The sequence below is a fragment of the Acinonyx jubatus genome, chromosome B4 (genome assembly GCF_027475565.1).
Source record: "Acinonyx jubatus isolate Ajub_Pintada_27869175 chromosome B4, VMU_Ajub_asm_v1.0, whole genome shotgun sequence".
Classification (NCBI taxonomy): domain Eukaryota; kingdom Metazoa; phylum Chordata; class Mammalia; order Carnivora; family Felidae; genus Acinonyx; species Acinonyx jubatus.
Genome location: NC_069387.1, coordinates 89,643,802 through 89,657,172, shown reverse-complemented (window position 1 = coordinate 89,657,172; position 13,371 = coordinate 89,643,802). Strand labels below are relative to the sequence as shown.

Below are 13,371 nucleotides of genomic sequence, written 5' to 3'. Positions count from 1 at the left end.
CACAGCTCTCGAGCTCTCAAAGCAAAGTCCTAACTCCTTACTATGGCTCGTCCGGCCCTTCAGAAGCCAGCCTTGGACCTGCTCCCTTCCCTCCTCCTCTCTTCTCCTCCTTTCCATGCACAAGCCACGCTCCATCCAGCACCACGAACCTCTTTGTGGTGCTGCCAGTGCCAGCCCCCTTCTGGATCAGCTGTCCCATCTATGCACATTCCAGAGCCCCAGACTCCCTCTGTCACAGAACATTTACTGAGCTGGAATGTAACTGTTTGCCGCCTTCACCGTATTTCTCCTTGCTGGACTGTAAGCTCTGCAAAGGCAGGGCCGCGTCTTTCTTGTTCACTGCTCTTTACCCAGTGTCTAATGAATAATTATAAAAATTAAACAGCCATGCCAAAGATGTGCTTAAAAAGCAGGACATGGACATCTGATGTCACGGCAATAACCTGCTATAAATTATTCGTCCATTTTTCATATCTTCCTTGAATCATGAGAGCTTTCAAACTTCTTAAAGGAGGCAGGTTTCATACACTGACTTTTAAATTATGTATACGTCCGTTCTCTAAATGTGTTCTAAAACTCTACATCTGTACGAATAAACACAAACCATTGATTCCTTTCATGATGTTATAGGCTCAGAATCTGAAAATATACGGACCTTAGAATAGGGGTTAAAACACTCTCTCTGCAAATGGTCAAAAAATAAATACTTTAAGTTTTGCAGGCCAGCTGTTCTCTATGGCAACCACTCAATTCTTCCTTTGTAATGCAAAAGCGGTCAGAGCCAATACGTAAATGAACAAGTGCTGCTGTGTTCCAATAAAACTTTCTTTACAAAATCTGGTAGTGGGCCAGATATGGATACCATATTAAATCATACAGTCCTAGAAGGTCTTAGGAGGTGATCTGGCCCCCAATCCTTCTACCCTCCCTTATCCCCCCTTACTTCTCTGACCTCGTCTCTTGTCACTCTCCCACACTGGCCTCTTTGCTGTTCCTGGTCTTCAAATGACAGACAGCCTGCCACTTAAGAACTGTGGCCTTGGCTATTTCGTCAACCTAGAATGCTCTTGTCTCGGATACCCACATGGTTAACTTCTTTACCTCCTTCAAGCATTTGCTCAAATTCCACGTTCTCAATGAGGCCTACGCTGACTAACGTTACAACTGCATCCCACACCTATCCCTGCCCTTTTTCCATAGCATTTGCCACTTTCTACCATAATGTGTACGGCTGGCCCTTGAACAACATGGGTTTAAACTGCACAGGTCCACTTCCACATGGATTTTTTTAAATAATAAATACAGGGCAGTCCTGTAAATGTATTTTCTCTTCATAATAATTTTCTTTTTTTTAATGACTATTTTTTCAGGTTTATTTATTTTGAGAGAGAGAGCACGAGTAGGGGAGGGGTGGGGGGGGGGGGGGGAGAGAATCCCAAGCAGGCTCTACGCTGTCAGCGCAAAGTCGAATGTGGGGCTCTATCTCATGAAATGTGAGATCATGACCTGAGCTGAAATCAAGAGTCAACTGCTTAACCTACTGAGTCTCCCAGGAGCCCCTTATTTATAATTTTTTTAATATTTTCTTTACTGAAGCTTACTTTTCTAAGATTTTATTTTAAAGTAATCGCTACGCCCAGTGTGGGGCTGAACCTTACAACCCCAGATCAAGAGTCACACACTCTAGGGGCGCCTGGGTGGCGCAGTCGGTTAGGCGTCCGACTTCAGCCAGGTCATGATCTCGCGGTCCGTGAGTTCGAGCCCCGTGTCAGGCTCTGGGCTGATGGCTCAGAGCCTGGAGCCTGTTTCCGATTCTGTGTCTCCCTCTTTCTCTGCCCCTCCCCCGTTCATGCTCTGTCTCTCTCTGTCCCAAAAAAATAAATAAACGTTGAAAAAAAAAATTAAAAAAAAAAAGAGTCACACACTCTAATTCTTGAGGCAGCCAGCTGCCCCTAGCTTACTTTATTGTAAAATAACGTATATATTATTAATGTATAACATACAAGATACGTGTTAATTGTCTGATGACCATTAAGGCTTCCAATCAATGGCAGGCTATTAGTAGTTAAGTTTTCAGGGAATCAAAAGTATACATAGATTTCTGACTGCAATGGGGGGTTGGTGCCTCGAGCCTCCACAATGTTCAAGGGTCAACTATAGTTTACTTGTTTTACGGTTGTATCTGTCTCTTTCCTCCTCCCCAGCAAATGTAATCTTCACAATGGCAGGTATCTTTCTTTGTTTCATGGACTGATCTAAACCAAGCACCAAGGACAGTCTGACTCAATAAATATTTGTTGAACTGAACATGGAAGAAACAAACTACACTGATAAAGATAATAATCACGAATGTTCTTCTAGGTAAGAGATGCTCTTTCAACCACAAAATGACAGATTCAATAAAAGGAACAACTAGAGATATTTACTCCAACCTTAACAAAGTAATAAAAAGTCCCCTTCAAACTTCATTTGTCCAGAAATGTAACAGAAGACTGGATTATAAATGTGAGGAAATCTCTTAGGAAAAAAAAAAAACAGCAAAATAATAATGAGATGGAAAACAGGAGAGAGGTAAGAAATTCAGACAATCATTTCTGGAGGCCCAACATAATAGAGATTCTAGAAAGACAAAACACAGAAAACACAGGGCAAGAAACTTAAGGAAATTATTCAAGAAAATTTCCCCAAACTGAATGATACGAGTTTCTAGAATTACAGAGAGTCCATCATAAAGATCCACGGGAGAAATTTTGCCAGGACCTGCAGCCAGGAATATGTGTACTTCTTAACAACTGGCTGTTCTGGGTTTTTTTTACCCAATAGACACAGTCCACTGACTGCTTCTCTCTTATTTTGAAAACAAAGCCAAATCTTCAGCCTACATTAGCAAGCAAATAGGTCAGTGTGCATATCCGCATCCCAACCCTCCCCTGGCAGGAATGCGTTTACCACCCTTACCTTTATCTTTTAAAAGGAAAGGCTGAATTGGGGCCATTTTTTTGAAAGCCATTTCGACTTCTTTTTGGAACTGAGATGGAGTAGGTTAATAAATAAAACACCATCCATTAAAAAAAACCACACACACAAAAAACAGAACCCGTACGCTAATTAGTTTGCCTACCAGTAGAGGGTACAGGCTAACCTAAATTTTTCCACATGCAAATGTAGGCTGATGCAGCTTCATGATTAAAGCAACATACCAACATCAAAGAGGGGCACGCAAAACAACGAGTTAAATAACAGAACCACAAATAGCTTATGAGAAGTCAAGAGTATTAAAATGAGCTTAAAAGCAAATTGCACTAAATGCAATGTTGTGTCCAGGATTAGATCCTGGAACAGAAAAAGGACATTCTTGGGAAGCTGGTGAAATCCAAATAAAGTGTGGAGCTTCGTTAATAGTAATTCTTCCAACGGTAATTTCTTAGTTTTAACACAAACACCATAGTTATGTAAGATGTTGACATTAGGGAAAGTCAGATGAAGGGTATATGGGAAGAGTCTCTGCTATCTTTCGAACTCTTCTATAAAACTAAAATTATTCCCAGGGCACCTGGGTGGCTCAATTTCAGCTCATGTCATAATCCCAGGGTTGTGGGAATCAAGCCTTGTGTCAGGCTCCACGCTGAGCTTGAAGCCTGCTTAAGATTCTCTTTCTCTCTCCCTATGCCCCTCTCCCCAGCTCATGCTCTCTCTAAAATTAAAAAAAAACAAAAAACAAAAAAAAACAAAAAAAAAACCCTAAAATTAAAATTATTCCCAAGTAGAGAGTAGTTGCCTCAAAAGAACAGAGGAAAGGGATGTATTTGTCAAAACCCATCCAACTTGATAAATTTAAATATGCATGCAAATTATACCCCAATAAAGCTGATTATACAATAATAAAAAAAGCAAGCTGCAAAAATACATAAACATCAGGAAGCCATTTATGTAAACTTTGGTAACCTTGTTCCTTTTTACAAAATAAAGGCAACAAAATTAAGAAGAAAATCTTTGAAGGTACTACTCCATGGCTTCAAAACCAGTTCAAATCACTTTATAAATGTCCACTGTTACCTGAAAAGTGTGAATAGTTCTTGCCCAGGCATGTTTTATATGACAATATTTCATCAGTTTTTCAAAGTCCACTGTTATTTCCAAGCCAGCCATATTATTAATGGTCAAAGATCTTCTCTTTCCAAAAGTTACATCAGTTACATCCTATGATCAAAACAAAGAATTATTCTGTACATTTTCAAATAGACACACTGTAAATATAGTCTATTTTTGTGCTGAATATTAAATGCAGACTCAAGTAAAATTGCATGTATATTCACAATTGTTAAGAACTTTCAAAAGGCTTAAAATCTACACTTGAGCACAAACTAAATATATATATATACACCCAAACTTGAATAAATTTGAAACTTAACCTTAATCTGATTCTATGGAGAATAGTCTGTGTGCCTGACTTATTCTGAAGTCTGTACGTTTCACTTCTCGCACTGACTATGTAAGTCTGCACATATTCTTTGCAAAAAGTTTATATTTCCTCACATCCTCACTGCTTGTAAAGAATAAGCTTCTATGTTTAAGACGGTGTTTATACAATGAGAACAAATTCAAAGAAACCTCAATGGTTTCTGTATTTAAGCAGCAACCAAAGAAATGATGTTTTGCAAAATATATTAAGTATGTCACTTGTCCCTTATTTTTTGTTACTTGAGCCCTCCGAACTTAATAAAAATGTTTCTTAACAAAGTCTTCCAGAAAATATGAGAAAGAAACCTATTCCACCTCATTTTATGAAGCCAGTTTTACTCTGAAACCAAAACCAGACAAGACATTACTAGAAAACTACAAACCAATATTCCTCATAAACATGAATGCAAAACTCCTTAACAAAAAATTATGGAAGAATGTCAACAATTCCGATATGATTAGGTTCTGAATCAAACCTAGGGCAATTAAAAAAAAATCTACCTCTAATAAGGTACTATTTTTCTGTTGTCACCTACCTTTGTTATAAAAAATATTTCTCCATTGCAGAGTCGAATATCACTTTCAAAGTCATGCTTATTTTTAGCAAAACCACGAAGAGTACCATTAAAGTCTTCACCACTGGCCTCTTGTTCATTACTCTCCTGACTGGGAGAGGTATCTTGAGGGAGTAGCTCCGAGAGATACACATTCCTTGTACAACAAATTTTATCACCAACTCCAAACTGAAGTCTATTCCGATGGTCTCTGAGTTAGAAAATGAGAATACGTCATCAAGGTTTGGAAAGCCTCAATTTCATTTTGTTCAGGCATTAACCCCCACTCAGATCTGATCCAATTCTCAAAATAATTTCCAAACTCTCTCTCCTTCAATTTTGTTCTCCAAATGTCAACAAGAAATCAGGCTCCCACAATCGTGGTCTGATTACCTATCCTGTCTGTGGCACCTCAAACTCAATGACATTTCCCAGCCAGATGTTTTCAAGTTAGAAATCTTGGCATAAATGCTGATGTCTCTCTTTCCCTCTATAGATTCTAAAAGTTATCCAAATTTCTTACTTGACACATGTCCAAAGGCAAGGGAATTAAAAGCAAAAATGAATTATTGGGACCTCATGAAGATAAAAAGCTTCTGCACAGCAAAGGAAACAACCAACAAAACTAAAAGACAACCAACAGAATGGGAAAAGATATTTGCAAATGACATATCGGACAAAGGGCTAGTATCCAAAATCTATAAAGAACTCACCAAACTCCACACCCGAAAAACAAATAACCCAGTGAAGAAATGGACAGAAAACATGAACAGACACTTCTCTAAAGAAGACATCCAGATGGCCAACAGGCACATGAAAAGATGCTCAATGTCGCTCCTCATCAGGGAAATACAAATCAAAACCACACTGAGATACCACCTCACGCCAGTCAGTGTGGCCAAAATGAACAAATCAGGAGACTATAGATGATGGCAAGGATGTGGAGAAACGGGAGCCCTCTTGCACTGTTGGTGGGTATGCAAACTTGTGCAGCCACTCTGGAAAACACGGTGGAGGTTCCTCAAAAAATTAAAAATAGATCTACCCTATGACCCAGCAATAGCACTGCTAGGAATCTACCCAAGGGATATAGGAGTGCTGATGCATAGGGCCACTTGTACCCCTATGTTTATAGAAAACATGTTTATATGGCTTCAACAAGAGCTAAATTATGGAAAGAACCTAAATGTCCATCAACTGATGAATGGATAAAGAAATTGTGGTTTATATACACAAGGAGTACTACGTGGCAATGAGAAAGAATGAAATATGGCCTTTTGTAGCAATGTGGATGGAATTGGAGAGTGTGTGAAGTAAGTCCTACAGAGAAAGACAGATACCCTACGTTTTCACTCTTATGTGGATCCTGAGAAACTTAACAAGAGACCAAGGGGGAGGGGAAGGAAAAAAAAAAGTGAGAGAGGGAGGGAGCCAAACCATAAGAGACTCTTAAAAACGGAGAGTAAACTGAGGGTTGATGGGGGGTGGGAGGGAGGGGGGGGGTGGGTGATAGGCATTGAGGAGGGCGCCTGTTGGGATGAGCACTGGGTGTTGTATGGAAACCAATTTGACAATAAATTTCATATTAAAAATAAATAAAATAAAAAAATAAAAGTTATCCAAAGTCTTATGGATTCTGCCTTTTATTTTTTTTATTTATTTTTTTTTTCAACGTTTATTTATTTTGGGGACAGAGAGAGACAGAGCATGAACGGGGGAGGGGCAGAGAAAGAGGGAGACACAGAATCGGAAACAGGCTCCAGGCTCTGAGCCATCAGCCCAGAGCCTGACGCGGGGCTCGAACTCACGGACCGCGAGATCGTGACCTGGCTGAAGTCGGACGCTTAACCGACTGCGCCACCCAGGCGCCCCTGCATTCTGCCTTTTAAATTCATCTTCTCCTCTCCAATCTCTCCTATCCCTGCCCTATATCACGTCTTATCCCACGTACACATATTTCTATTCTTGTAACTATGATGTTATATCGGAATAACAGCAGCAAGTTGAATAAATGCTGGTGATATACCAGTTACCGTCATAAGTGCCTTAGAGATATTATTTCATCCCATCCTGACTACAACTCTATGAGGGAAATTCTGCATCGGTATCCTATTTTTACACATATGGACAAGTTAAACTACCTGCCTGAGATCACAGTTACTGGGACACAGACTGGGTGACCCACCGCTGGTGCTTTCTAACCCTTTGTTAGGCTACTAAAGTGGGTTTTTTTGTGGGTCATCCCTCAACAGACTGGGAGTTCCTCCTGCAACTTCCACATCTTTATTCTCTGCATTTAACAAACAGTACAGTGTTGATAAATGCAAGAGAAGTGAGTTAATTTTTCCTGTGTGTAAACACAGTAGCTTTTCTACACTGCTATTTCTCTGATAGATGTCCCCTGGGGTGCTCTCTATGGACATCCTGTTGCTAAGGGTCTTGGACATGCCTACACACATATTATACTTGAAAAAAAATTCTCCTGAATTCCCCATACTCATCTCCAAGAAGCTGGAGGTTGCCAACTTGAAAACCACAAGAAACACTGTATTCCTTATTTTTCTTATTACACTGATTACTGAAACAGTTCCCAAGGAGACATATTTAATTGAAGAGATCATTTCACTTCACAAATGAGAATAAAAAATATTTTTGAGTATGTGGCTACAGTGATAAATGTCAAATAAAAGAACAGCAAAGGAAGGGCTATCCTCAAGCATTCAGACCCCTTGTGCTCACTTGATCAGGCGGCCCGTGTAGTGCTTACAACAGCAGGCGTTGATTAAGTCACAGTCTTGCCTGAAACACACAAACAAGCAAGGGTCACCTTAATGATATCTGCTTTGTGCTCACTTCTGTTACCAACAATTACAATGTACTACATGCTATAAAAGTTTCCAGGAATCTCACCAGAGAAAAGCATTTTGTAATTTTCATCTTTTTTAAAAAGATTTTATTTTTAAGTAATCTCCACACCCAATGTGGGGCTTGAACTCACAACCCTGAGATCGAGCATCATATGCTCTCCTGACCGAGCCAGCCAGGTGCCCCCAATAATTTTTATCTTAACATAAACCGTTTCCATTCAGATTTCCTGGGAGTTTCCAAATGTAATATTTGGTAGAAAGAGTCCTGTTTAAAAACTTCCCTCTGCCATATCTAACAAAGAAAGACCTCAAAATTAGAGACAGAATTAGCAATGAGAGTCTCCCATTCATACAGTACCTGTATTGATAAGTTACGAGATTTAAATGCTACACTAAGCACACTAAAATACTGCAAATGCTTTACCTTCTAAATGCAATGAATTGTGACATTTGTGCATCCTGTAGGTCATTTTCTTTGAGCAAGGTTCCAACTGCAGAATATAAATCTAATACAAGAATATAAGAGAAAAAAAGTTAACAAGGAAAAGCACCAAATTACAACATTGTTTCAATGGAGAAACTAACACAAACGGAACCCAAGTTCTCTATGGGAACATCAACTTCATTTGCTACAGCAGCCAGAGCAACACAAGAGAGAATGGAGATAAGGGTTCCAGATACCCTATCCTCAACAGAGAGGTCAACCACTAGCCATTAGAACGGCTCCTAATCTAGAACACAACCCCTCATCACTGATGGCTTGTGAAAGCTGAATTTAAAATATGAGCAAGAAGACAAAATATGTAATGGAATTACTGCAATGTAAGACTTCCTTCTGTCTTAAGTTCTGCTCGTAATGAGAAATAATTTGAGTATCTATACGCTTTGCATCTGTCATTTCACTTTTAATCTTTACAACATGCACAGGAAGCTGTTATTATTATATCCAAGGTTGGTATTTAGTAGAAAATATTAAGATACTTCCACAAAGGATGGCAAACAGCTACTCCCCAAACACTGCAACGCCCCACCCCCCACCCCAACCATGTGTTTCCTACCTACCCCCAGAACCCCCAAACCTCCCCATGGTCCAGCAACTAAAAGGTTAACCCTGGCACAGCAGAGGCATCCATTCTAAGAGTGACCATACCTCAGCTATTACATAGTTTGACCACAAACACTGATTACAGTCTAGATATAATGTGGAGCCGGGGCTCTTGGAAGTAAAAGCAATTTTCCAAAAGGGGTATGGTGCCTGGCCTCCCTCTTTCAGACTTCAAATCATTGGCAATAATGACATCCACTTCCAACCTCCCTCAAAGCAGAGAAGTAGGCTTCCTCTAATCTGTCTTACCAATAGTACAAAACAGTGAACATTTCTCATGAGAGACAGATGTAACAATTTGGGTAAGAACATTCTAGGCTTTCGTGCCTTCCCCTCACAGCAGATGAATCCCAGGGGAATGAAAAAAACAGCCCAGGCCTTGTGATGCCCTGCTCCAGGAAGCCTAAATTAGTTGCTTACTGAGCCCTTCCTGGTTCAGATGAAGGGAAGATTATCACTAAAAAATGGCCAATGCTCAGCTCGCCCCCCAGCCAAGCCCTGGGCTGCCCGAGCAGGAATTTCCAAAGGTCTCACAGGGTATTGTTTTCCTTTATATGTACAGGATCGTGTTGTTCTGCTCCTTGCTTTTTTCACTCTCCCTACACCTTACAGATCAATACGTACACCATATTTCAATGATTCTAAGATATACATTTTTCTCACACTTTAGCATCTCTGAAATTCCAGCCCAGCTCTGAAGCCTGTCTTAGGCCCCTGTACTTTGGAATATAATGGAGTCATGTACTCAGTGATTTCATTATCAGTGAAAGTACACTATATGCCTCTCTCTAAGGAATATTTACTCAGTTCTTTTAAGGAAGGGACTAATTTCACAGTTGAAGTCTGTGACTGAGATAGAAAAACAGCATCAGCTGGGGGCTCTGCTGCCATTCTGAAACAGAGCACTTTTTTTTTGTTAAGTACATTCTCAGTAACATAAAGAAGGGGTGTCAGAAGGAAAACCAACCGTATTTCAGGTAAATCTACAAGGAGTGGCAAGGAGGGCAAGTTATTTAACTGCCTAAGTCTTATTGTATTTCATAATTATTAGCACCTACTCTTAACTAAACTGTCGTGAGAATAAATATTACCTATTAATTCTTCATAACACATGTAATAAAAAACATCACAAAACGATGCAGCTTATAATCCCATGTATGTAAAACGGAAATAAATTATACATGCTTGTGTATTGATATCATAAGGTTTAAAGGATAAACACCTAAGTCTTACTACACAGCAGGAGTGGTGGACGAGTAATAGTGATAGTATGTGACCTTTCGGGGTTGCCTGAGAGGAAATCAAGAGGAAGAGTACAAGGAAATATTCGTTTTTACTTCAAACACTTCTGTATTATTTGACCCTTTTTAAGGAATGTAAGTTATTTCTATGATCAAAAAAAAAAATCAGGGGCATCTGAGCGGCTAGTTGGTTGAGCATCGGACTCTTCATTTCGGCTCAGGTCATGATCTCACGGTTTTGGGATCAAGCCCCGCGTCCGGCTCTGCGTTGGGCGCGGAGCCTGTTTAAGCTACTCTCTCCCTCTCTCTGCCCCTACTCCCACTCTCTCCCTCTCAAAAAACAAAACAAGACAAAACAAAAACCGGAAGGGCATTTAGAGAATACTACATATCATATGATCCCATTCCAAAAGAAAAAAAACATTACTGTAACACATGAATGGACACGAAACCAAGGGAACCACATATGCGACACACAAAGCAGGAAATGCTTACGTGTAAAGCCGTGCGTCACCTGCTTCACATACGAGCGAAAGTAGCTCAGTAGTTAGGGCACACCCGTAACAACGATGGCAACTACAATAAATTCCCAGCAGTGATCATTTAAATCCTCACTAATTCAATTTTGAGTAAACCATCACACTATTTTTTTTTTTAAAGTTTGCTAAGTTTAGAATACAAATAACGATCAAAAGGTTTACTCTACTTGAATTAACTTATAATAGTTCATTTAAGATCTATTATTTACAAAAAAAACTAACAGTGCCTCAAAACTGAAGAATGCCCTCAACCCTCCTAACAGCCCCACAGGCAGTGCCACTATGATTCCCAGTTTACAGATGCCTAAGTGATGTGACCTGCGTCGGGAGCCTGTGCTCTTTTTGACCTTGTTGTGTTGTCATCCTAACACCCACAATCAGAAGCAATGCTTGTCATTTTGTAAGAAACTGTAAGAACTAGTAGGAACTCCAGTTGGCAACAGTTTCACAACCACTACCTCTGGTTCACAAATGTACCCAAAGCAACAAATGTATTTACTTTCCCAAGTGTTATAAAAGAAAATCTTCATTAATTAGGATATGCTTTCTCCTGAATGAACTTGGATTCCTGGATCTTTGCTTCATTTTAAACTAATCATCTATATCCAATTATTCACTCAACAGATATTTACTGAGTCCTAGTGTGTTATGTGTCAAAAGCTTACTTCTTGTGTGTGTGTGTGTGTGTATGAGTGTGTGCGTGCGTGCGTGCACGTGTGTATCGTCAGTCCTTCCAAATTCCTTCCAGCATGAGCTGTTACAGATAAGACCTGTTAACGCAGGTTTGGTCACGTATGTTGGGCTAGGAAAGCTTACTTCTTTACAAAATTCTAAGGTACTCTGCTTTTGATGATTAATAAATTAGTTTATGGTTTTTTTTAATTTTTTACTGTTTATTTTTGAGAAAAAGAGAGAGAGAGAGAGTGCAAACGGGGAAGGGGCAGCGGGAGAGGGAGACACAGAATCCGAAGCAGGCTCTAGGCTCTGAGCTGTCAGCACAGAGCCTGATGCAGGGCTTGAGCTCTCAAACTGTGAGATTACGACCTGAGCCTAAGTCGGACGCTTAACCGACTGAACCACCCAGGTGCCCTGTAGTTTATTCATTTTCGGTGCCTAAATTTTTTACTAGCAACATTTATCTTCACCGTCAAATAAAATTATAACTAGTCATTTAATAGGTACATTGCAAAACTGAAACCATAACCCTACACAATACAGAGGCTTACACTTACAAGAGCGATGATCACTTTTTGAGAACTGAGAACTGGCATCCTCTTCTGGGAGTCGGATAAAAATAAATGTTTTATCTCGTATTGAGACAGGGAATGTTGGATTATCAGAGATATTCAGCTCTGCATCAAATATTGGAAACTGGCGTCTTGAGATTCTTAAGTGAAGATAAAATAACACACCAAGAACATGAGTATCCAAAAAAGTGTCTTCGTATATCATCAGAGATGTCAATACTATAACTAAAATCCGCTAATAGATAATAAACAGGGTGAAAAGGCTTCCCATATATGCATGGTAAATAGTAAATGAGTTTTACAATAGACTTAGCAAGACCATAATGTTACATTTATCAATCAATCCCCTGTCTCTAGCAAATTAAAAGCATTAGAGAAAAATGTCAGGGAATTTACCATTCTGGGAAGTTGACCTACCTTCCTCCAGACCACAAAAGAACTATACGAGGTAGGTATTAGCTCATTTCACAGGTGAGCAGCACGAGGCCCATGGCCAGAGGGAGAAAGCAGGGGAGCTAGGAGGCAAATCCGGGCCCTTCTGGCTCCATAGCCCTTCCTATTTACATTAATGTGGACTCTTTGAGGCCTTGTCCAAATGCTTACATCACACTCTTTTTCTCCTTTTTTCTGTGTATAGCATTTACGTGGCCTCATTTTCTCAGCGGAACCAAATATCCACATCTTCGCTTTGCTTCTATTCCCTCATCCTTCTTTTGTTCTTAGTTTCCCAAGACTAGCAAATCATACTAGAAAGCAGAGTCCCTATGCTACAAGCAGGTGCCTTGTCACAACAGAGTCTCTCCTTGGTTATCTGGAAGAAGGTGGATTCCCTGACAAGACCCAACATCAGCCTGGCTATCAGAGCTAGTGGTACCCTACTGTCACCTTCAACCCTCCCCAACAGGGTTGAAAGGGAGAAAAGGGAAGGAGGCCACCCTGCTGAAATATCCCTGCAGATATAATTTTGGGAGTGCTGAGAATCACCATGGATTTCAGGTTTTGCTTCTGACCCAGAACATGAAACATAACCTCTATCTCTAGGAATCCTTCCCTGGTATCATTGGGATCCTTCTGACATTAAATATCTGGTGATGATGATTAGGAAGAAATGATAAAGGCAGCACAGCCCAAATGACATCAAAAGCGTTACTAAGAAGAATTCCTAACTTTCAGATAAAACTGAGTTCTAAGAAATCTAATGTGCATTGGGTTCTTCCAAGATTTTCAGATTTTAAAGTGACCAATCATCTACCAACCTCCCCAAAGTCAGGTGGCCTTTGGGTAGGAGCAGAAGGGTTATACAAAAAGGGTCTAACTGCGTTCTTTTGCTTAATGTCTTAATATGAACCTACAACAT

The 13,371-nt window shown here is 40.0% G+C and overlaps 1 protein-coding gene across 2 annotated transcripts in view; it reads right to left on the bottom strand.

The window, feature by feature from the left end:
* HELB (DNA helicase B) overlaps window positions 1–13,371 on the bottom strand; it is a 33,011-nt gene that overhangs the window by 6,837 nt on the left and 12,803 nt on the right. For both annotated transcript variants that reach the window (XM_015079501.3, XM_027071314.2), the window contains exons 7-11: window positions 12,000–12,154; window positions 8,307–8,388; window positions 7,755–7,814; window positions 4,998–5,226; window positions 4,057–4,200 (exon numbers count right to left, since the gene is read on the bottom strand). In XM_015079501.3, coding sequence (XP_014934987.2) covers window positions 4,057–4,200; window positions 4,998–5,226; window positions 7,755–7,814; window positions 8,307–8,388; window positions 12,000–12,154 — 670 coding nt within the window. The remainder of the gene's footprint in view (window positions 1–4,056; window positions 4,201–4,997; window positions 5,227–7,754; window positions 7,815–8,306; window positions 8,389–11,999; window positions 12,155–13,371) is intronic.